This window comes from Acartia tonsa, chromosome 3 (assembly GCF_053477335.1).
Source record: "Acartia tonsa isolate MP-2025a chromosome 3, ASM5347733v1, whole genome shotgun sequence".
Classification (NCBI taxonomy): Eukaryota; Metazoa; Arthropoda; class Copepoda; order Calanoida; family Acartiidae; genus Acartia; species Acartia tonsa.
Genome location: NC_137262.1, coordinates 2,655,103 through 2,679,366, shown reverse-complemented (window position 1 = coordinate 2,679,366; position 24,264 = coordinate 2,655,103). Strand labels below are relative to the sequence as shown.

At 38.1% G+C, this 24,264-nt stretch overlaps 1 protein-coding gene and 1 long non-coding RNA gene across 2 annotated transcripts; both read left to right on the top strand.

Moving 5' to 3' along the window:
• Nucleotides 1-339: 339 nt before the first annotated feature.
• LOC145312952 (uncharacterized) lies at nt 340-8,441 on the top strand. Its single transcript, XM_080152163.1, has 8 exons — nt 340-410; nt 866-977; nt 2,061-2,152; nt 2,575-2,640; nt 3,983-4,070; nt 5,022-5,237; nt 7,521-7,591; nt 8,355-8,441. The coding sequence occupies exons 4-8, from the start codon at nt 2,575-2,577 to the stop codon at nt 8,439-8,441; spliced, it is 528 nt and encodes a 175-aa protein (XP_080008289.1). The 5' UTR covers nt 340-410; nt 866-977; nt 2,061-2,152.
• A 1,352-nt stretch (nt 8,442-9,793) lies between these two features.
• Nucleotides 9,794-10,550, top strand: LOC145315045 (uncharacterized). Its single transcript, XR_013877931.1, has 2 exons — nt 9,794-9,921; nt 10,408-10,550. It is a non-coding gene; the product is annotated as an uncharacterized LOC145315045 (long non-coding RNA).
• The last annotated feature ends 13,714 nt before the right edge of the window (nt 10,551-24,264 follow it).

Below are 24,264 nucleotides of genomic sequence, written 5' to 3'. Positions count from 1 at the left end.
AAGATTTTCTCTGCTGTTATTTCAGATAGAAGGCTGAAATTTTTGTGAAGATTCACCGTATCAACAAGCATCTAGTATACTATAGTTTACTTGATTTACCGTTGGTCTGTTAGTCATGCTACAAAAATATAGATAAAAAAAAGCATATTTTGAACATATTTGAAAGGTTTCGTGATTTTTAATTTGTCCATAAGTACATCCATATTTTTTGTGTTTTACTATTTATTGATTTATATAAAAAAGTTAAATGAAATGTAATTAAGATTAGTAAAGTTGTAAATTTTAAGTTGGTGTATGATTATTAAGAGCAAATGTTGAAAAAATCTCTAAAACTGACAGGATTGAAGTACAAGATACCCACAAATGCCATTAGTCTGGGTTATAACACCCCACCTCCAAATGGATACAAGGAAAACATAATTTTTAAATCATTTTTACATATTTTTTTATATTTTTATATCAGTTTTAAATTCAGTGTAGCTCATGTACGAATATTTTTTAGACTTTATTTCTTTTAAGAAACTTTTTTGGGTTGAACTATTATAGAAAGATCCACGTCCGTACATGTCTGGATTATTTATATACAAAATAACTTTTTAACCTTATAATCCTAGAGATCTTAAGGGGTAAGACAATGGACGATAAATTGACATACCTCCTCAATTACCCCACCTGAAGAATAATATAATACAGGTCTAAAACTTTGGGTACCAGTGTAATTTCAATCAAATGTCTCCTTTTCTTCCCTGTAAGTTTTTAAAAAAGGCTATGATTAAAACTAAAACTTGAAGATGCAATATTTCTTTATTTTAAGTAAAAACTTTTAATGTAGTAAATGTAACAAAAATTATGTTTTTCTGATCAGCCTGCCTCCAACCTGCCTCCACTAGAACCACACAAGGACATTGACTTCCATGGTGTCCTACCTGCAGTCAAGCATCATGGCCTTCCTGTTCATGCACCCCATCATGTTCCAGGTTCTAATCAACTATTTATCCATCTGTTAATTATGTAATTGTCTTTTTTTTATTAATCTCTCCATCTACAATCCATTTGACCATCTATCAATCCATCTCTCTATCTATCAATCCATCTCTCTATCTATCAATCCATCTAACTATCTAACAATCCATCTCTCTATCTATCAATCCATCTGTCTATCTAACAATCCATCTGTTCATCTATAAATCTATCTGTCTATCTCCTAATCCATCTGTATATCTTTCAATCTATCTGTCTATCTATTAATCCATCTGTCTATCTATCATTCTATCTGTCTATCTATCAATCCATCTCTCTATCTATCAATCTATCTGTCTATCTATCAATCTATCTGTCTATCTATCAATCTATCTGTCTATCTCCTAATCCATCTGTCTATATATAAATTCATCTGTCTATCTATCAATCTATCTGTCTATCTATTTATCCATCCTTTTAATAATCAATCTATCTGTCTATATATCATTCTATCTGTCTATCTATCATTCTATCAGTCTATCTATCCATCTATCTGTCTATCTATCAATCTATCTGTCTATCTGTCAATCTAACTGTCTATCTATAAATCTATCTGTCAATCTATCTGTCTATCTATCAATCTATCTGTCTATCTATCAATCTATCTGTCTATCTATCAATCTATCTGTCTATCTATCAATCTATCTGTCTATCTATCAATCTATCCATCTGTTTATCTATCAATTCATCTAACTATCTAACAATCCATCTGTCTATCTATCAATCCATCTGTCTATATATCAATTCATCTGTCTATCTACGAATCTATCTGTCTATCTATCTTTCTATCTGTCTATCTATTAATCCATCCTTTTAAGAATCAATTCATCTGTTTATCAAACAATCTATCTGTCTATCTCCTAATCCATCTGTATCAATCCATTAGTCTATCTATTCATCTGTTCATAATCCATCTGTATATATATCAATTCATTAGTCTATCTATCCATCTGTTCATAATTCATCTGACTTTCTAAGAATCTAATTATTTAACTTGAATATTCAATACAATTCTATCTAATGTATCTATCTATTTTCAGTGTTACCCCCCAGTCCTCTGAATGTACTACCAGAACACCCACACACGGGGGGAGCCAAGCCCCTCCCGGAACCGCACCACCCTAAACACCAGGAAAATTAACTTTGCCTCAACATTTAAATGCATTTAACAGAAAACTTCAACTGAAACCCAAATTAAGGCAGTTTTAGATTTTAAAACTTTTTGGTACTTTCCCTCAAAAGCCTGTCGAGCACTGCCCCCCCCCCCGGTCCCCCCTATTCTTATTCTTTAAATAAATTAAAAATAAGGTTGGGGGGGGGGGGGGGGTAGTTTCTTATTATGCCTAACCCCTCCAGGTTCCACACCTGCGTAACCCTAACTCTGAGAGGCTACCCATGACCCAATATAACCTAATCTAACCTAACATGCTTTAAAAAAAAAACATATCTATATCAAAAACCCGCCCCCCCCCCCTCCTGTGCTCAACGAGGAACTTTGAGGGAAAACGCCAACTTTTCTTGGACTAAAGAGACAAAAATTTTAATTGTACTCAGATGTTTCAACATTTCCCCGCCACTACAAGTGATAATCATATTAATGATCAGTATCCTTTCTTAAAGGTGAGTTCTGAACATTTAGATACACAAGATATGTAGATGGACAATGAGAAGAAAGAAAGAAAAATAGATCATATGTTAGCAAATATACAATTATAATTAGAGAGACAGATAGATAGATAAATAGATTAGTTATTTAAATTAAATAATAAGGAAGTTTGAATTGTCTCATGTCCTATGAACACTGTCCTGGAAGAATTTTAACGTCCGCACTTACCCCTGATTGTATAAAAAGCTTTGCCATTAAAAACAAGAAAAAGGGGCTTTTTCTCAATGGTTCAATCAATATGGAAAGATTTTTTAAAAATAAATAAAATTTTGGACATAGAATCTGAAAAAACAAAAACATGTTCATATTCCTCTTCCTACCCATTAGAGGTTTCTTGGGGTAATCAAGGAATGTGGGGAAGTCGACACACTCATACTGACAGACACCCAGTTACTTTTATCATTGCCGGTTATCTCTTCTTTGAAGAGCATGGCTACTAGGGTGGGTCGATTTTGGACATTTTTTTTCTGAGGCCAAAGCGGGGATCTGCAAATGATTTGTATGAGTATAATACACCTCTGGATGATTTAAAATTTATCCTAAGTCTTAAAACCGCTGACGACCAGACATTCAATTGTATAGCTATTTGTAAATGGGAGTCAAATTTTTTTTTGAATCAGAACTATGGCTTCATGGTGCTCCCAGGAAAGGCGTTGATGAGTAGAATCAGGAACTTTTGACCGTTTCAAAAAATCTCGTTCCTAGCCTGAGAAAAACTAAAAAACCTCTACAAATTAGACAATTCTCAATAAACCTTAAAAAATTGTGTTTTTTTTAGTGATTTCTAAGGCTAGGAACGAGATATTTTGAAACGGACAAAAGTTCCTGATTCAGCTCCTCAAGGCCTTTCCAGGGAGCACCATGAAGCCATAGTTCTGATTCAAAAAAAAATTTGAATGTCGTCTTTGCATATTAATAAGTAATGAAATATATTTTTCAGTGGTCGCGTTCTAAAACTCAATTTCTTAAAATTCTTTTTCGGTCAGAAATGTTTTTAAGGTTAATTTTATCTGTTGCATATTCCCTCTTTGTCTAATTCCGATATGAACCCGCCCTAATGGCTACGCACAATGGTTTTCTAATCTTCTTTGGATTTGGCAAATCAAGAGGCATTGATGAAAGATGACATTTCCTCATTTTTCAGTTCACTTAAGAATTCCCTTTTCCAGGTTGTTTTTAGTCTTCCTGGTTTTCTCTTTCCTTCTAAGTCAAGGCTTGATTGGTTAAATCCCCATTTCCTTTCCTTAGAGTGTTGTCCAGCCAGTTACTTTTATATAAGGATTTTACATATATCAGGATCCAACCCCTCATCCTGTTGGGAGTTTAAAATTGAAACCTGCCATCACTTTGGACAGTGCATTCCCACACTTTGTTGATTTGACAGGTATATACAAATTTGATTTTCTATATGAAGGATGTCTTATGGAAAAGATATTCCTGTAACAACTAGGTACAATTTAAAAAGCAAAGCAACTCTATAATCGTTTCTAGGAAGTTTGTTTAACTTTTTTGAAAACAGTTTATTATATGATATTCATTTTATTCATCTAAGTTTTGGAATAATAGGAAAACAAGTTACAGTGTTAAAAAGCGAAACATCTCTAATATTAATTCCTAAAACTTTACGTGTGTCCTTAAACAGCACAGTATATTTGTATTATACTTATCATTATGTAGATTAGAATTATGTTTGTTCTTCATTCTGATCTTAAAGCTTCGCTTTTATGGATGTTGTCATCGTCATTTATAAGAAAAGTTGGTTAATACAAAAAAGTCTATACTATCTAAAACAAAAAGATTCAACTAAGAGATACTTGTATAATTTAACCTATTTCACAAGGAAACATATATGTTTAGAAAACAAAAAAAGATTTGCTGAGCTGGGTCTTTAAATCATTTTAGTGGTGAGCCAGATTGGGGTGAGCCGAATTTCAGCCAATCACAGCGCGGCATTTCATAAAATGCTGTGCTCTCATTGGTGGAAAGTTGGCTCACCCCGATCTGCCTCACCACTAAAATGATTTAAAGATCCAGCTCAGTTTAAAATCCATATATCAAAAGGATATAAAGAAGCAACATGGTTTGAAGAGGGTATATTCAACCTCCTAGCAAAATTAAGAGGGTTGGATACACCACCCTAGCAAGGACGTTCAAGGGGGAGGGTAAAGGGGTGAATACCCCCCCCAAATAAAAAAGCTTGAACGCCTTTCTACCCTAGAGTTCCTTCCCTCTACAAATACACAATCCTTTTCAATGTTATATAACACCTGAGTACACCCCCCTTACAAAACCCTGTGCACGCCACTACATCATTTAATCAATATTTTTTTCTTAGGTGGTAATCCAAGCTATGAAAGCTTCTTCCTGAAAACAACTGGAGGAGGAGACTCTGCCAACACAGCTGACGCCACCAATGATGAGATAGAAGAGGAGATCCACACTGAGGAGGGAGCTCTGGACAGCAAGACTTCTGAGGAGAGAAATGTTGAGGACTTCACTGACCTGCCGCATATGGATGAGGATGAGATCAATGAGATGCTGGAAACAGCAGGTAACCTGGGACCGTGGCTTATAACACGTAGTGCATCCGCATGTCATCGGGTGGATGATGGATTCGAATCTTGGCCCAAAAGGCGTTTAAAATGGTTCCTACTGCTGCTAAGTCAGATGCGCTACATAAATAGTATGTGTATGGTGAATGCCTTGGCCCAAAATAGGCGCAACACATTACAAAAAATATTTAAAACTTTCAGACAAAGGTCGTGCAATTAAAGAGTTTGTTATCTGTTGGTGTTACTTAACCTAATACGAACAACGGGGGTGATAGTACAGAAAAGGAGAGATTAGCTCTCCTAATTCATCCCAGGTTGCTGGGCCTAACGTAAAAGTGTCATTAACTGCAGTCCCGCCAGTATGAGGTAATTGACGAGAGGTAACTGGGATACACAGTCATTTATATCAATTTAAACCATGTAATGTTATTCAGATTCCAGAAGTTTCCATAATAATAATTATTTCAAAAGTGTTCTGACATGTCAATACTCTTTGTGAATTAGTTAAAAGTAAATTCTAAGATAAAAATCTATATGATTCTAGAATATTCTATTCATAAATTAGAAGTTTCTAGAAATTTGTAGAATATCAATAGATTTGAACCAATATTACAATGTCTTCTAGAACATTATAAACTAAATAACTGTATAATTCTAGAAACTTCTATGATTTCTTGAAATAACCAATGAAAAACTCCATATCTTCTTATGTCAATTTTTTTCATCCTTTTATTTTTTTAAAAGTTTGTATAAATTACGATATCAAGTAACATTTGCAATGTTAATGGGGATGTAACGTGTTCGAATCCTTCCAACACTGTTATCAATTTATGATCCGTATGTTTCCAGAAGCTTCCAGAATATTCTATGAAGAAGATCTTTTTTCGTATTCATTCGAATCCGGTGGATAGGAACCGGTTCTCATCCATACGAAAAAACTATGTCTTGCATCGTATTATATCCAGCTTTCTACGAATATAAAAATGTACAATCATAAGATTATAATTGTACATTCTATATCCGCGGAAAGCTGTTTATGATACGATGCGAGAAATAACTATTCTAAACTTTAAATTGGAAAAAAAATTATTATGTATTCTAGAACATTATAAAATAAAACAAATCATAATTCTTCTAGAAACTTCTATGATGTCTTAACATAGCCTGTGGAAAATTCCATAATTTCTATTTATTTAACTATAGGTAATGTCACATAAATATGTTATTGTTAAAAGCGAAGCTTTTCTATAAATAGGGTTGTTCCGTCCGTACGTAACGGATATCTCAAGTTAGAACTGTCCTATCGATTTCAAACTTTGATGATTCCTATAGGATTAAGGTACGAGTTAGAAAGCAAAACAACTCCATAATCGTTACTAGAAAGTCCGTACGTCCATTTTAAACGTGTTTCTTTAAAACTTTTTTAACAACAAATTTTTATATGATCTAATTTAATTAATTTTTGGTATATTGATTCCTGGGACAACGAAGTACAATATTATAAGCGAAGCAACTTTATAATCAAGTCCTAAAAAATGTACGTAAGTATGTCCATAAACAGTATCAAGCAGTTTTCAACAAATTTACTTACAATTTTGCTTCGATTCTTATACATTTATATTCTTTTTATTCAGTTCTTACATTATGTTCGTTTGTTCGTTTGTCCTACCGTTTCAGAGCTTCGTTTATATGGATGTTGTCATCCTTGTTTGAACTTTAATACCAGATAAATGTGTTATTGTTATCTTACAGTTCTAGAATGTTCTAATAATTTAGTAAAAATAGGGAATGATTCTCTGCAGTTGTCTTTATTAAAATAATTTAGATAATTTGGTACTTTCCTCCAAAATGCTCTTTCCCCCCTTATTTTAAAATAAATTTAAAATAAGGGGGTGGGTAGTTTTTTTTTATTTCTAACATATGCGGGGGAGGGGGAAGTCATAACCCTGTGGGACTACCTAGTATTCAATATAACCTTACCTGACCTAATGTAAATAAAAAAAAGAATTTAACCCCTTCTCTTTTCAAATGTATTTCAAAAAAAAAGGGCAAGCGAATGTTTTGAGTTAAACTAGGCCCTTTGTGTGAATAGGAATAAAAAAGTAGAACTTAAGGAACGCGGAAGGGTAACGGGTTCGAATCTGTCCTACTTTTATTCATACTAGAGACATTACAAAAGTACCTCTTGCTGTTATGTAAGCCGCATCACAATGTTAATAATACCACTTACACGGTTAGAACTTTTAGATAAAGGTCTTAATATTAAAGTGTTTTTATTTTAGATCCCGGCCAAATTATTGATTTAACAGATGATACAGAAACAGATACCAAGCCTTCCATTAATTTCATGAAGGTAAATTTAGTAGCGCAGCTACTCTATAATTAGCGTCTATCTGTTCGTCCATTCGGCCCTAATGCGGGGATGCCTTATTCTTGCAGGGCTAACTATTACCTAATATAGCCAAACATAACCTGAAAATAAAGTATAGAATAGAATCCAGGTAAACGATTCTGCCTAACTAGCCTGAAATAAAAATGGAACTTTTGAAAGTCCTAAAAGTCAGTATGGCTTTTAGTAAAATAACATGATTTCAGAAATTATCCATCTATATATTATTAAAACTAATACCATTTTTAATAATTTACTGAAAGCCATACCGACTGGCATTCGACCATTCAATCAATTAAAACTTTATATAATGTGCAAAACCTTGTACAAAATTGAATTTAAAGGTGAATTTAGTAAAAAATGATAAAGAAATATTTGGACAAAAATTTGGACTAGACAATGGTACAATTCAAGTTGGCTATAAGTTTTTTATTGCGCGTCTATTCTATTTTTAAGCTTGTCTATTCTTCAATTTTCCAAGATATATTTGAGGTTTTCAATTCCATACTTTATCTTCTTTGACCTAAAGTAATAAACAAACTAAAATAAGGGTGTGGGGGTATTGCATGCTACTGCAGGTATTGTCACCAAATCTAAGAAGCCATACCAAAATTTGATAGAAGCTCTACTTTCAAAAAAATGTTCTTTTCTATAAAATCTTAGAAATACTTGATAAAAAAAAATCACCAAACCTCTCGTGTAAAATTAATATTTCTCGTGTTTATAGGGCAAAAATATCTATGAGAAGTTTAAAATGAAGAAAAACAAGAAATATCTATACAAGCTGTTAGAAGCTCAGGAAAAGACAATATAATTAGTAAACAAGGACAATTATGTTCAAAGTAATAGGATGTCTTTCTATGTGTGTGTAAAGAACCCAGCCAGAAACGTCGTAAGGAAAATCGTAAGGAGATATTTACTATATTATAGCAAAAATCGAATTTACAATTTTATAGAGATTAATTCGAATTTGTAGTAAAAATTGTGACTATCGTATGTATCTCGCATTTTATGTTTGTCAACACACACATACAAACAGACACACAACCAACAATTTCAAAATCATTGTGTGAGAAATATAGTTTATAAATTGGCCACTAGGTATTCACATTACTTTGTATAGACAATTAAAATCTTTCTGTTTTCAAACAAAATAAATTAAAAACTGGTATAACATAATATCATAATGTGTTAATGGTCTTTTATTGAAAAATTTTTTTTTTTTAATCGTTTTCATTTTAAACCACAGCAAGTGTACAAAAATGTCTAAATGGCAATTAAAATAAGATAAATGATGTAAGAAATTCCAAGTTCCTCACAATTAAAATTATAATGGAAACAGATTGAAAATCACCCTTATAATTTCAGAGGAAACACAGAGATACTCCTTCTCTCTCTCTTTCTCTTTCTGTATGGAAAGTACAATTAGTTTATGTTATGAATATTGTTGTTTTACGTAACCATTTCCTTACCTAAAACTACACGCCGCTGTTAAATAAATTTTTTAATGTACTTTTTATTTACGATTTTGGTACGACATCGCGCGCGATACTTACGATATCGCTTACGAGTTCGTAGGTGTATCGCGCAGCTCTAAGTACCTTTTCGACCATTTATCGTAACATATCGTCGATGTGCATTGGACGACTATTTAGCGATATCGTAAGAACTCGTGCTCGATTGCTACACGATATCGTGCGCTATAGTAGCCCGATAGTGACGCTACTTTCTGGCTGGGGAAGGATCTTGCTAATCACTGGACTGATATGGTTTTCCTTTACAATGAAGCTTTATAACAAATAAGCCCCATATAACCACGCCCATCTGAGAGAGAAATTTACCTCCCTCCAACACTTTTTTTTAATTTTTAATTTTAAAACTTAAACTGAGAATTAGGGTCAACCCCCCCCCCCCCCCCCCGCCTCCTTCCACAAGGGCCTCTAGAGGCCTCTTGGACATAGCAGCTAGTAAGGAATAATCAAGCCAGAAAATTTAACGTAATATACATGATATATATATATATATATATGAATATGAAATGCCTAGGCTCAAAAACAGAAGCAACTCATTTTTCAATTATTATTTACAACATAAGGACAAAGGTTTGGGTAAGATTTGGAAAAAATTTTAAAAGCTTCTTATATTTTCTTTAATAAATACTAGGCCATGACAACAAGCACAACAACATCAAAGCCAAAGCATTCCTTGAAATCTGCCATGAAGTCTGCAATGGAAATGGACATGCAGAAACATGTTGAGACCAGCATTGAGAATACTAATAATGTTATGGACAGGTGATAGTTATTTTTTCGCAGAGTATCCTAGACAGCTTTCCACGGACATTAATATAGAAAATTATAAGTTTAAAGCCAGTTTTTTTAGCAACAAAGGCCCAGGGAAACAAAACTGGTAATATTTATAAGATTTTTATTTTAATACTCATGAAAAATTGTCTGTTATTTGATGTTATACATGATTTTTCAGTATAGGTGAGAACTGGTTCGTATCCAGGGGATAATAATTGGCTTTGAAGCAATAATGGAAAATAGTTTTTAGACCAAAACATAAAAACTTATTCTATATAAATTTATTATTTTCTAGTGTTCGTGTTGATAATTGTTATTGAGCTTTGTCTGCTAGAAGAATAAACATGTAGTGGTATTTGTGGAATCGTCCCTCCAAAACCTTTAAATTCAACCAGAACAGCAAAAGTTGCGTTATTCTTTACCCCGTCTATATTATGTCTATTTATCTATCAATCTATACATATTTATTTATAGATATGACTCTGCTTACATGGATGAAATACTAAAGATGACCGGCTTTGAATCCATCAAACTACCTGGAGCCTATTATGGAAAGAACAGCTTTATTCGCAGCCAACTCAGGATTATATTTATTTGAGCACATCTACTTTAAATCTAAAGTCCAATGGTCGGTCACTATAGAATTGGTTAAGATTAAAGATTTAGAATGGATTCAGAAGATTTGGATACTAAAATCATTCAATAGTAAAACAGTGTAGAAACGATCCGGCCATATTTTTGGTTCGAAAGTGTACATATTTTGGCATGAAAAGGCGAATATTTTTTATATTATGAGCTTGTTGTTGCTACGCTTCATTTGTCCTTGTTTTAAATTTGGGAACTAAATAGATCTATACATACAAAAACCCTTCTAATAGATTTAAAGAAAATTAAAGTTTAATTAGTGTCAAATCAGCTAGAAAGGTATCATTATATTTGATGATATGTCAATTTCTATTCGAATAAACTCTTCAGATCTTAAATTAGATTTCTAATGAAAAGTTTCTCTTCATTGGAGTCTATCTGAACAGTTATATAACTTTTTTTTGAAACCTTCAGAGAAGATTTACAAAAACGATTTTGGTATTAGTTAGAAATACTATTTTTTATGTTTAATCATATAAGAATCACATTTAAGTATATAAAATATTGAAATTTTAGTGGGTGGTATATTTTCTATGACTAACCCTTGCGAGGACTAGGTAAAATGCAAACACGAAAAAATCTTCATTTTCTATTTTTTAAAAATAATTGAGGTGAGGTGTTTGTGCTAGACTATGTACTTTGAGGAAACCACCGAACTAATTACCCTGTAGCTTTGAAGGTTCAAAAATCGTTCTATGATTTATAATGTTTTACACTTTTGTATGTTTTTCCAAAACAAAGAGTAAAATTTATTTATTCTCATGTTTTTTATCAAAATAATTAAAGAATACATAGTCTAAACCTATAAACTCAATGTATACTAATAATGTAATCGACTATATCAAAAGATAGTATTTTATAATTCATTCATGTTTTATGATCTAGACAAAGCTTTTGACAAGTTCTTATTTTTGCATATAATTTCAATGTTTACCAACTATGGGCTGGACCATTTTCAAACAATTCATTTGAATTTTAAACAATAAACCTTGATGAATTTTGCATAAATAAATAAACGCTGACAGAAATGGTGGCAGTATAGAGCTAGAGGATGAAGAAGATGATAATCAAATAACAACAACAACAAAAAACAACATCCTTCTTGATACAACAACTGTTGGAAGGAACAATGATGAGACAACAACTGAACTTGATACTTTGGTTATTACACTTTAACTTATTTTTTTTCAATAATTGCATAATATATAAAAAAAAACTTCACTTTTTTTACTTTTATAATTTGAATCTTTTTCATTTTAAAGTTCAAATCATTCATTTTAAAATAATGTATATACCTTTCAAAGAAGACTTATTTAATATCTCTAAAGACTTTCCTTGTAAAATATTTTTGCATTTGTTAAACTCCTGTGCACCCTGTTACTCTTGTTAATTTCTTGTTGTTATTTTAATATATTGTGTCATTTTTTCCCATATTGCCAGGGATCAAAGGAATAAGACAATGGACGATAATGCACATTCTCAATGATGATAAACAAAATTACCCCTTCTGTAGTCTGAACCAACAAATCAAGGTCAAATAAAAGTACCCAAAGTTTTTAAGCTGATAAATAATAGAACAACATTTTTAAAACTTTGGATACCATCATGATTTGCGGTTCATTGTGTCCTCCCTTCCTGCCATATAGCATTGGTTACTATGAAAACTTTACATTATTACACTGGTACCCAACGTTTTTTAACGACTTTATTTTACTCTTTGGTTCAAAAACTTTAGTATAGTTTGATTGGTTAGCATCATACTTTATAAGCTATAATTTTAATCTATAGAAGAGTTAATTAGGTTTATCATCATTGGGGATGCATTTTATTGTCCATTTTCTTATCCCTTAAAATCAAAGATTTTTTTTCATTTTCATTCAAATATTACCTAAATTCCTCCACTTTATACTTATGTAATATTGAAATGAATGAATGTTTTAATCAATTTTTTCTTTATAGCACGATTTGGGTGAAATAAAAATTTCAAAATTAAATTAAATTTTTATTTTTTCCTGCAACCTTAAATAATTGAATTTTTTTCAGAATCATTATTGTTGTTCCTTGTTAAAAGCTTTCTTTAATTAGGGTCAGTCCGTTCTTACGTCCGAGACGGATAGCTTTTTTCGTTAATTTAGGCATGTTAGAATTGTCCTATCGATTTCAAACTATGCATGGTGATTCCTGTAGTAGTTAGGTACGATTTAGAAAGCGTAGCAACTCTATAATCATTACCAGAATGTCCGTACGTCCATTTCAAATATGTTGATTTTTTACTTTTTTATTAACAAATTTTTTTGTGATCTAATTATCCGATTGTTCCTTTTTTGGTATACTGATTACTAGGACAACAAAGTACAATACTGTAAGCAAAGCAACTCTATAATCAAGTCCTAAAATGTAAGTATGTCCATAAACATTATCCTTTATCAAGAAGTTTTGCTTTGACTCTTATTTATTTATATTCTGATTATTCAGTTCTGACACTATACAAGTGTTAATGTCCGTTTGTCCTACCGTTTCAGAGCTTCGCTTTTATGAATGTTGTCATCCTTGTTAATTAATGATTTCTATTTCTGTTTGCTTAAGATGTATATAGTTGTTATTTGTTATTCAATCTCTTACATAATAAAACTTGTTTTTAATTATAATAAATTTTAGTTGCAGTGCTACTCTATAATTCACTTTATCTATCCGTCTGTTCATAACACAATTGGTATCTTTAGGGCGGCTATTTAAGATAGAGTGATGATTTTATGGTTAAGGTAGGCTTAATTAAAGAGCATACAGCATATAATTTACCTTGCCCGCCCCGGTCTGTAATTCACAAGGACATCACATTGGTTATTCATTACTTTAAGTCAAGTCAGTTTATGTTATTTGAGTAGTTTAGTGTTCTGCGGACACTTTGAGGGAAAGCATCAACATATTAATCAAAGCAAAGACTTCAAGAATTACATCTTAATGTTAAGGAAATTTTTTGAATGAACAATTACGTAATACAAAATATGATTTAATCAAAATTTTGTCAGATTGACAACGATAATAATTAACTAGCCAAGTTTTAGATTGATAAATTATACCGTTTATTAATTTTTATAAATCCTTAAGAAGTGCGAAAAAATACAGAAAACGTTCGACTCCCCCCCCCCCCCCCCCTACCACTATTTCTCTCGAGGCCCCGGCCTCTGCAGGCCTCTTTGTGTGTAGCCATTACTTGTGCATTTGTGGTATCCGCCTAGGGTAAATGGCAGACACCAGAGTTCGAATAAAGACTACGGCAGTGTGAACAGACGTGGACACCTTACTATAGAGAAGCTACGCTTCTCTAGCATTCACTAGACAAGAATCAACATCTATTTCAGTTGTCACTTTATTGAAGGTGTAAAGGATACTAAAGCTATATACAACAAACAATAACTACATGGATAGGAATAAATGATCATAACATAAAAGCATTATAATACATATACAATAGTCAGTTTGGGCAATCATGATTCCCCATCCCTGGAAAGGGTGGGGGGGATTAAGAATACAGTTAACCATAATATAAATACATATGGATTAGGAATAAAGATGGTTAAAGATAAATCATACAGTAAAACATAGATAATTGCAATGGTTAGGTAGATGGCTATCCCTGTCTGGGGCAGGCAGGATAGCCCATGGAGCAGCACAATAGGTAGATAAGCATAGAGGGGTTGAGTGGTAGGTCTGTGTACTAAAGAGGGAAGGTTTGATGATTACTTGTGACAACAACAGTCTGTGTGGGGGCAGGTTTAGATCCTTTATCCTCAGGGTTGAGGTGGTGCTGATAACTTGGTGGTTGAAGGGGAAGGTTCCGGTGCTTAAGATGGGAGAGGGAGGGGTAACACCCCTCCCTCCATTTGCAGGACAACTGAGAGATAAAATCAGTACCGTTATCTGACATCTTTTCAGGTGGCTTCATAATTGTAGAATAACAGGATTTAACTAGGTGCGTAGCATCACTATAATGTCTTGGTTTCTGCATGGTCCAGAGCTGCCGCATACCACAACTCTCCCCTCGGAAGGCTGGAGGGGTTGTCTGCACCGCCAGACTTCCGACAGTGGTTGCGGCCTTCAGTTTGTTGTCCTTGTGGAATGGGTCCGCCAGGATACCAGTTGCTGGACGGTGGTGGACTCCAGCCCTCCCCAGGTCTAACGGAATCGGCTATATCTGCTGGAGTAGCTGGTCCTGTTGGATCTTCTGGCCGTTGGATGTGTACCTCTGAGGCCACCCTGGCAACCTCCAGGGGTGGCACAGCACATGAGGGGGCTTGGACCAACAGCCGCCTGGTGTACACCTCTGCAGGTTTCTCCACTGGGCTGGTGGTCTCCATCGTGTTGGTCACCTTGCTGCTGGCAGGCTGGCTACTGGATGCAGGCGCAGTTTCTTCACCCTCGGGGCTGGTCAGGTTCATTCGGCTTCCAGGGTCTCTGTCAACGCGGGCAGGTGGTGGTTGGCATACTGTAGGAGCGTTGCCTCCTTCAGGCTCATTCTGGACATTGGCAGGGTGGTGCATGGCAATCCGACCTGCGGGGTAGGGAAAGGTAACAGTCCACCCTTTATGCCGGAGGCTGTCTTGGATCTGCAAGGGTGGCTCCGCTCCAGTTGGCTGGGAGACAGGCCCATCCACGGACACTGCTGCTAGTGGACTGGAGGCACAAGGCTCCGGATTTCCTCCCCTAGCCTGAAGGGGTCCAGGCACATTGTCTCCATCTTGGGTAGACATAATTGTTGGGGATCCTCTACTTCTATGGTTAGGCTCGGCACTTGGCGCATCTAGTTGTGTTACTCCCCAGGCAGCGGTCAAAGCTTCTTCAGTTTGGCTGGTAATGGCTGATACCCTGGCTCCTGGGGCAGATGCAGGGGGCGCAGGCAAGTTTGGCCCAGCCCAAACTTCCTGGTACACCAGTGCAATACAATTACCCTGGCTTGGTTGAGGGAGGTAGACAGCTGGATGCAGTTGAAGGTGAGGGACAGCTGGACTCTCCCTGCTGGCTGGGGGCTCTGGCTGGCTGGGGGTGACGGGTGTCACCCCTTCCTCTGGGGCTGCGGGCTCATTCCGGGGTCCAGGTATCTCGGTGGCGGCGACGGTTGTCGCCCCAGGCACCAGTGTGGGGGCGCTGGATAGCACCCCCCAGTCTTCACAGGGGTCCAGGTCTCTCGGTGGCGGCGACGGTTGTCGCCCCAGGCACCAGCGTGGGGCGCTGGATAGCACCCCCCAGTCTTCACAGGTGGCGGCGACGGTTGTCGCCCCAGACATCAGCTTGGTGGTGCAGGGAAGCACCTCTCGTTCCTTCCAGGTGGCGACGCCGGTTGGCGTCCCATACATCGACTCAGACTCGCTGGCTAGCGCCTCTTGCCTCTCCCACTCGGCGGCCGCCAGGGCCTCCCCGTACACCGTCCCGGTGGCGCTGGGTAGCGCCCCTCGGCTCTTGCTGGGGGTGACAGGGGTTACGGACACCGGTCCCCTGTGGTTGCGGCTGAGGTCCAGGCCAACCCGGTTGGGTTCAGCCGCTCCTCCCAGTACGTTGATCCTGGCCACCATGGTCCCAATCTGAGACACAGACTCCTGGGTAGCCGCGGCCCCAGCGGCGGCAGCTAGTTGGGGTGACGGCTGGGCATCTCCCTCCAGGTGGACCTGGGTGGCAGACTGGTTGCATGCAGGTTGTTGGGCGGCCTGGTGTTTCTTCGTTGCCCGGTCCCAACCGGTTCTACACTTGGCGGCTGTGTGGCCGTTGAAGCGGCAGCGCCCCTTCGTCCAGCTGGGTCCCATCAGGCCGGCTTCCCCAGGGTGTATCAACCTGCCAGGTCTCTCCTCCTCCAGTTGGGGCACCAGCTGACAAACAGGGTCTCCCCTACTAGGGGTCAGGCGGTGCTGGGCTGCTTGTGGTGGCTCCTTGGTTACATTCAGCCTCCTCCCCATACACACAGGTTCCTTCCATCCAACAGCGGCTCTCCTCCCCTGGGTGGCAAGGCCAGCCTCGGCCTTAGCTTCTGCAGGTGCTTCTCCACATGAGGGATCCTGCCTCTGGGTATGCCAGGTGGTTGGTAGCAAAGGCTGTTGATGGTGCCAGTCGGAAAGGGGGCTATGATCTCTGGGGGGTACCTGTGGCCAGTGTGTGGACAGGTACCCACAGGTGGACCAGCAAGGCCCAGAAGATGCCATACTGATGGTAGCCTGAACTGTATTCCGGACTGTCAGCAGACTGTTGATAGCCACCTGAGTTGGGCCAGAGATGCCAGCTAGTATTGCGTCCCTGCCAGGCTCCGTCAGCGGCTGGTGGGGAGCCCCTGCGGTGGTTCTGGTTTTGGCAAGGGGTGGCCTTCTTATTGACTTTCCTAGTTGGAGCTCTGCATCCTGGTGGGCCTCCATCTTCAGCAGCATGGGGGAACTTGGCTGGGACATGTGCAGTGGTTCAACAGAGTAGCGGCATCTGGTCTTGGAATGTGGGGGAACAGCCTCACTGCTGCTGGTCAACCCTGCTCTCTCCGTGCTGGGTAAAGTCTTCCACTGCAGCAGGTCACCAGTCCCCATCCTTAGGCCGGTCCCCAGTCGTTCCAGGCCTGGGGGCTCCCAGGGAGGCTTGGGTGGCGGCTCCCCCACCCCCAGGTACGCGTCGGGCATCTGGGTGAAGAGCCTATTCCCCTGGGACAGCTCCCCATCCTCCAGATTGGTGAGGCCAGTGCCAGGGAGGACCTTTCCACCCCAGAAACAGGTGGTACTGGCCCTAGGGCTGGGCCCCTTTGAAATCTCAGTTCTGGTAGTAGTGTCCATCTTGGGGCTGGCCACTAAGTCTCTGAAGCTTGTCACCTTCTCATTAGGCTCAGTTGCATCGTTCAACACCCCCAGGAGGACACCTACAGGTTCAGCAACCCCCAGTCCAGTATTGCTATTTCTCGTACGTTGAGCACCAACTGAACAGGAGCTGTGCAGCGGACATTCAGTCACCCTTCCAGACAAGGGCATCTCAGGGACCAGGGGTCTGTGACCTGGCATGTGTTTGATGTTCACTGTACTCGACACAGTAGGCCAAAGTAATAACAGAAGCAGTATCTTGTAGATATAGGAGCAGAGTAGAGTAGCCGCACCGCAAGGAGGTTCGAGCCGGCTCACCCCTAGTATAAATACTATAGCTGTGTAATTAGGGTGGTAGTCCACGTAGCTGTAGGCTCGGTCCTCCTGGCTCAAGAGTTTCTGTGGCTGGCGCGCCCCCATGATAAGTAGTAGGGGGTTGGTCTGTTGGTGCCAGCGTCTTGTTTAACTGTTGAGCCTGAGTTGTTCTCCTTTCCAGTATAGCTCTTGATTTCTGTGGCAACCAGCGGATCTTAGCTTAAAGGTAACAGGGAATATGTTAGGTATCACAGATGTCTCTAGGAGCGTATCCGCTAGTGGATATATGGATAGGTAGGTTATCTATATATATACATGGCTACACGCCCATATATATATATATACGTGTATAGGAATATCCCCAGAGCTAGCTAGCTTTTCCTCCTTGCTTCAAAAAAAATCACGCTTCCTCTGTATATAGTTCACAACTATGAAGGTCGATGGTCCAGGTACACACCACCACTGCCCAGTGTGGGGCAGCAAGTCAGGCTATGTCCACAGGGTGGGCGTACTTTTGTTCAGTTATCATATCAGTTTCCAGTGTTGTTTGGTGAGGTTAGTATTCACTTACTTGTACCCATGATACAAAAAAAACAACCTTATTTATCACTTGGGTATTTATATATACATATATTTGTTTCACTAACCATTCAGCTTTGAAGTAGGGTTGGCAGGCTAGGAAGATGTTGAGGGTCTGAGCGGGTTTAAGGAACTGGTTTAGTTTTCCCTATCACACTGTAGACAGGGAGGGAGGAGCTTGCAAGTTTTTCTCCTAAAAAATATCTCTGATGTATGCTATAGAATGGCCCCTCTCCTGTGTGGGTGTGTGTGTGTGTGTGTGTGCGTGGAATCTCCTGTCCTTGTAAAGCGTCCGCGCCGTCAAATCCGCGCACACGGGGAAAACGCGCTCTCACCCCTCAACTCGCTCTCTCATTGGTCCGCTTCGTCCGTTGGATTTATGATATTTTCCGCACTCTGTTGCGCTATCCGTGAATGGCGCTCTGTGTGTCCGATCGCTAGCCCCACACTACAGACGGACTTAGTCTAGTGTGGGTAGGAAGGGGGAAGCGCGTGAGGGGACGGGGGTAACTCCGTCCGTTCCCCCTGTGAGGGAGGGGGGGTAACTGTGTGCTGGTGTAATAGGGCCTTTTCTTCTTAATCCTAGGTTTATCTATTATATCACCCTGATTGTATTTGCCTTCAATGGAGAGGGGCCCCTCCCCTTCCCTTGGAATAAGGGGTGTATTGTTGTGGTTGTGCTGTGGGCTTGAGATTGTTTTGATTGTATATCAGGGTCTTTATTATGTTACATCTAGCTTCTATTTCTGTCCTTATCACAATTGCATAACAGATTTGTTTACCAACTCTGTTCTATTTTTAGCTGTTATCACAATACACAATAATCCAAGCCTGTTCTATTCTTAGATTTATCACAACACAACAATTTGTTTGCCAAGCTTTGCTCATAAATCTATTGTTTGGCCATCACACTAGGGTGGTAATCCCTGAAAATGTGATATAATATCTGTTTTCTAGATGGGTGGCTGCGTTGTAGCCTCTCAGGATACTCGGAGTTGACGTAGTTTTTCTCTGTTCTGGTGCACTACACTCGTATGTTAGCTCGCAGCTTGCAGCTATGTGGCATGTTTCAGCCTATCGGCGGCAGGGAATGTCCCGTCCTGCTAGCGCCGCTTGCAGCTATGTGGCGTGTTTCAGCCTATTGGCGGCAGGGAATGTCCCGTCCTGCTAGCGCCGCTTATCCAAATCCAGCTGATGGCGGCAGGGAATGTCCCGTCCTGCTAGCGCCACTGGTTCGGATCCTGCTATCTCTTGCAGTAAAATTGGCCTATTTTCAGCCGTTTACACTTATTTGGCTTGTTTCAGCCGGTCCGCAGGCCTGTTTCAGCCCTTTTGGCGCTCAATTCTCCGTTAGATATCAGCGCTGCTCGCGGTTATTCATCAAATTTCGCTGTCTCGCTTCCACAACTGCCGGATGCAGAGTTAAACTTTGCTGTCCAGGGTGGGTAATTCAGGTTGCTTGCGTCAGTTTTGCCAGATTCACTGCTGGGAGTACCTTAGCCTCAGATACGCGTCTGCTCTACACTTGTGGTTCGCCGTAATCTCACACAGCTGTCACCAAAGTTGTGGTATCCGCCTAGGGTAAATGGCAGACACCAGAGTTCGAATAAAGACTACGGCAGTGTGAACAGACGTGGACACCTTACTATAGAGAAGCTACGCTTCTCTAGCATTCACTAGACAAGAATCAACATCTATTTCAGTTGTCACTTTATTGAAGGTGTAAAGGATACTAAAGCTATATACAACAAACAATAACTACATGGATAGGAATAAATGATCATAACATAAAAGCATTATAATACATATACAATAGTCAGTTTGGGCAATCATGATTCCCCATCCCTGGAAAGGGTGGGGGGGATTAAGAATACAGTTAACCATAATATAAATACATATGGATTAGGAATAAAGATGGTTAAAGATAAATCATACAGTAAAACATAGATAATTGCAATGGTTAGGTAGATGGCTATCCCTGTCTGGGGCAGGCAGGATAGCCCATGGAGCAGCACAATAGGTAGATAAGCATAGAGGGGTTGAGTGGTAGGTCTGTGTACTAAAGAGGGAAGGTTTGATGATTACTTGTGACAACAACAGTCTGTGTGGGGGCAGGTTTAGATCCTTTATCCTCAGGGTTGAGGTGGTGCTGATAACTTGGTGGTTGAAGGGGAAGGTTCCGGTGCTTAAGATGGGAGAGGGAGGGGTAACACCCCTCCCTCCATTTGCAGGACAACTGAGAGATAAAATCAGTACCGTTATCTGACATCTTTTCAGGTGGCTTCATAATTGTAGAATAACAGGATTTAACTAGGTGCGTAGCATCACTATAATGTCTTGGTTTCTGCATGGTCCAGAGCTGCCGCATACCACACATTATTTGTAGAGAAGCTACTATATAATTCAATTTATCTGACCGTCAATTCGTAACGCGTTGGGAGAAATGTAATTTCTCCGGCTGCTATTAAAAAATGGGGTATAGTCCCTTTCGTGACAACGCCTCATAAGGGGCGTTTATTCGTATTTTCACAGTACCTTTTGATAGGTTATTTTAGGTTATGTTAGGTTAGGTGATTGCACCGCAGGGTTGAGCAATTGGCCCCGCAGGGGCTAGAAATAGGGGAAAAGTTACAATTAAATTACGACGAAACGCCCCTTAAGAGTCGTTGCCGCGAAAGTTACTATACCCAAAAAATTCAAAATTTAATATCAAATATCTGAAAGGATTTGCAATTTTCTATTTCTTTATTTTGATTTATGATCACTGAACATCTGCTATATAATTCACTTTGACCGTAGGTCCATCCATTTTTGTCTTGTGCTTAGCTACTCATGATTGTTGTCGTCCCTGTTTTATATCCAACGCAATAGGAAAGACTCCATGCATTTTTGGGTTACATAATATTAAATGCATAAAAACTTGAGATGGTTAATAATATCTTTTTTTTTAAAAAAGGCTTACTTTTCCTTTTAGTAGGAAATCTTTTTTTATAACAAATTTTGTTTGGCAGTATGTCCGTACGTTATGCCATGGGAGGTATTAATTAAGAATTGATTAATGCTAGATTTGGAGGGGGGTTGCAGAGAAGTCCTAACTGTGCATGGTAATGAGTTGCGCCTGTTTTAAGCCAAAGCATTCCCCCTACTCTAACTATTAATGTCGCGCATCTGACATAGCAGTAGTAGAAACCATTTTTACGTCTTTAGTAATGACGCGGTGTTCAGCCGAGATTCGAACCTATCACCTCCCCGACAACGAGCGAGTGCGCTACGTGTTGAGCCACGGTCGCGGGTTTTCCTTTGCATTCTTCTGATATAAAGTAATGTGTAAGGCTTAAGAATCCCGAACTCATTTGCTAGCCTAAGAAATTTTATAGGATTTTCTCGTATTCATTCGAATCCGGTGGATAGGAACCGGTTCTCATCCATACGAAAAAACTATGTCTAGCATCGTATTATATCCAGTTTTCTACGAATATAGAAATGTACAATCATAAGATTAAAACTAGTTTTAATCTTATAATTGTTCTTTCTATATCCGCGGAAAGCCGTTTATAATACGATGAAAGAAATAACTATTATTATGTTTGATTTATATAATCCATTTCGAGACAGCGCCCCTTAAGGGGCGATTCGACTTATTTTCAAAATTGCTTTTGATAGGTTATGTTAGGTCAGGTTATATTGGGTTAGGTGACTGCCCCGCAGGGTTAGGCAATAGGCCACGCAGGGTTAGAGCCCCCCACAGGGGCTAGAAATAGGAAAAAAGCTACTGTGTAAATACGAAGAAACGCTCCTTAAGGGGCGTTACCACGAAAGTGACCCATTTATTGTCCCCTCTGTCTCTGACAAATTCTAAAATCTAAAATCCCAAGATATTTATAAAGCTTCTCTGAAAAGTACAACAAATTCTGATCTGTATTTTCCAAGTTTTATGTGAAGACAAAAAACTTTTTCTTATAATATTTCTTATCACTATGTAATCAAACATTTTCAAAGAATTTTCTTGTTTCCTTGACAAAGATAAGCTATATCTAGCAATTCTAAGAAATACAACTTATATTTATACAAAAACAAGGATGACAACATCTATAAAAGCGAAGCTCTGAAACGGTAGGACAAATGAACATTAACAATTGAGTAGAGTGTCAGAACTGAATAATCAAAATATAAATGTATATTAAAGTCGTACGAAACAAAATTGTAAGTAAATTTGTAAGAAAAAAAACTGCTTGCATGCAGGATATTGTTTAAGGACATACTTACATTTTTAAGACTTGAGATGCTTCGCTTATAACAATGTACTTTGTCCTCCTAGAAATCAGTATTCCAAAAATCATACCAATCGAATAATTTTATCATATAAAAATTTGTTGTTAAAAAAGTTAAAAAGCAACATGTTTAAAATTGACGTACGGACTTTCTGGTAGCGATTATAGAGTTGCTTTGTTTTATAACTCGTACATAACTCCTATAGAAATCATCATACAAAGTTTTTAATCGATAGGACAATTTTAACATGCCTAAATTAACAAAAAGAGCTATACGGACGTGCGGACGGACGGACCTACCCTAATCATAGAAAAGCTTCGCCTTTAACAAGTTTGACAACATCTATAAAAGCGAAGCGTAACAAATCCGACAGACATTAACAAATACAGAGTTTTTAAATAAAAATTCGACGTAATACATAGCATTACCAACATACATACAAATTAGGTTTTTGACTTTATGCTGATTGTAACAGGAATTATTTTCAATATCCGGCCGGCTACCGAATATTGAAACTATCCGGATACCGGATATACGGCTGATTTCTAATTCCGGATACCCGACAAGATATCCAGTAATTTGCCGGATATCGGGCCATTTCCAATATCCGGCCCAACCCTAACAGGACTCTTCACGAAAAATCAAACGTCTATCTCTTATAATAGCAGGATAAATCCAATTATTCTTCAGGACAAGTGACAGCAAGCATACTATCCTATAAAAGTAACGTGATGTCAGTCTGTCTTCTGTGTATCGTGGGATCTCTTACTAACCGTTGGAACGATATGGTTCTCCTTTACAGTGAAGCTTCTCATTGGTCTAGGGGAGTTTTATAACTATATTTACACTCCCAAGAAATCGCCCATGCAAAAACATCATAAAAAAAATTTCTTTTTAAACTAAAATGTAAACCGGAGGTTCAGTTACCCACCCTTCTATCATTTGCCCTTAGAAGCCTCTAGAGACATATCCTCTAATGTAAGTTAAAAAGCAGCATTGCCACAACAAAAATAAAATACGAGTAAAAATTCTATTGTTTCAAAAATTATGTCAAAAAAAACAAAGGTGGATTCTTTAAAAAACTTTTGGGCTCACTGCCTCACTAAAATTAGAGAGGCTCGCTAAAAATTGTGAAAAATCCTTCAAAATCGCATAAAAAATCTACAAAAATAAAATAAAATGATAAAAGGGTTATTAACATAAGATTTTGTTCATTTTTTGTAGATTTTTAATGAGATTTTGGAGGATTTTTCACAAGTGTTTTTATAGCGAGCCTCATTAATTTTAGTGAGGCAGTGAGCCAAAAAGTTTTTTTAAGAATCCACCTTAGATTTACGAACTAGTCTTAAGTTACAGTGTTGACCAATTCTCTGATACAAAAACAAAGCTTTCCTGAAAAATTTGAAAGATCCAGTCGTTTACTTACAGATATAATAGGTGACAAATTATAGTCACATTTTATTGTAGAAAATTATTGGTTTCTGTATTGGTTTTTCATAGCGAAGCTTTTCTATTATTAGGGTCGGTCCGTCCGTCCGGAACGAATAGCTTTTTTCGTTAATTTAGGCATGTTAGAATTGTCCTATCGATTTCAAACTTTGCATGGTGATTCCTGTAGTAGTTATGTATGATTTAGAAAGCGTAGCGACTCTATAATTATTACCATAATGTCCGTACGTCCATTTTAAACATGTTGATT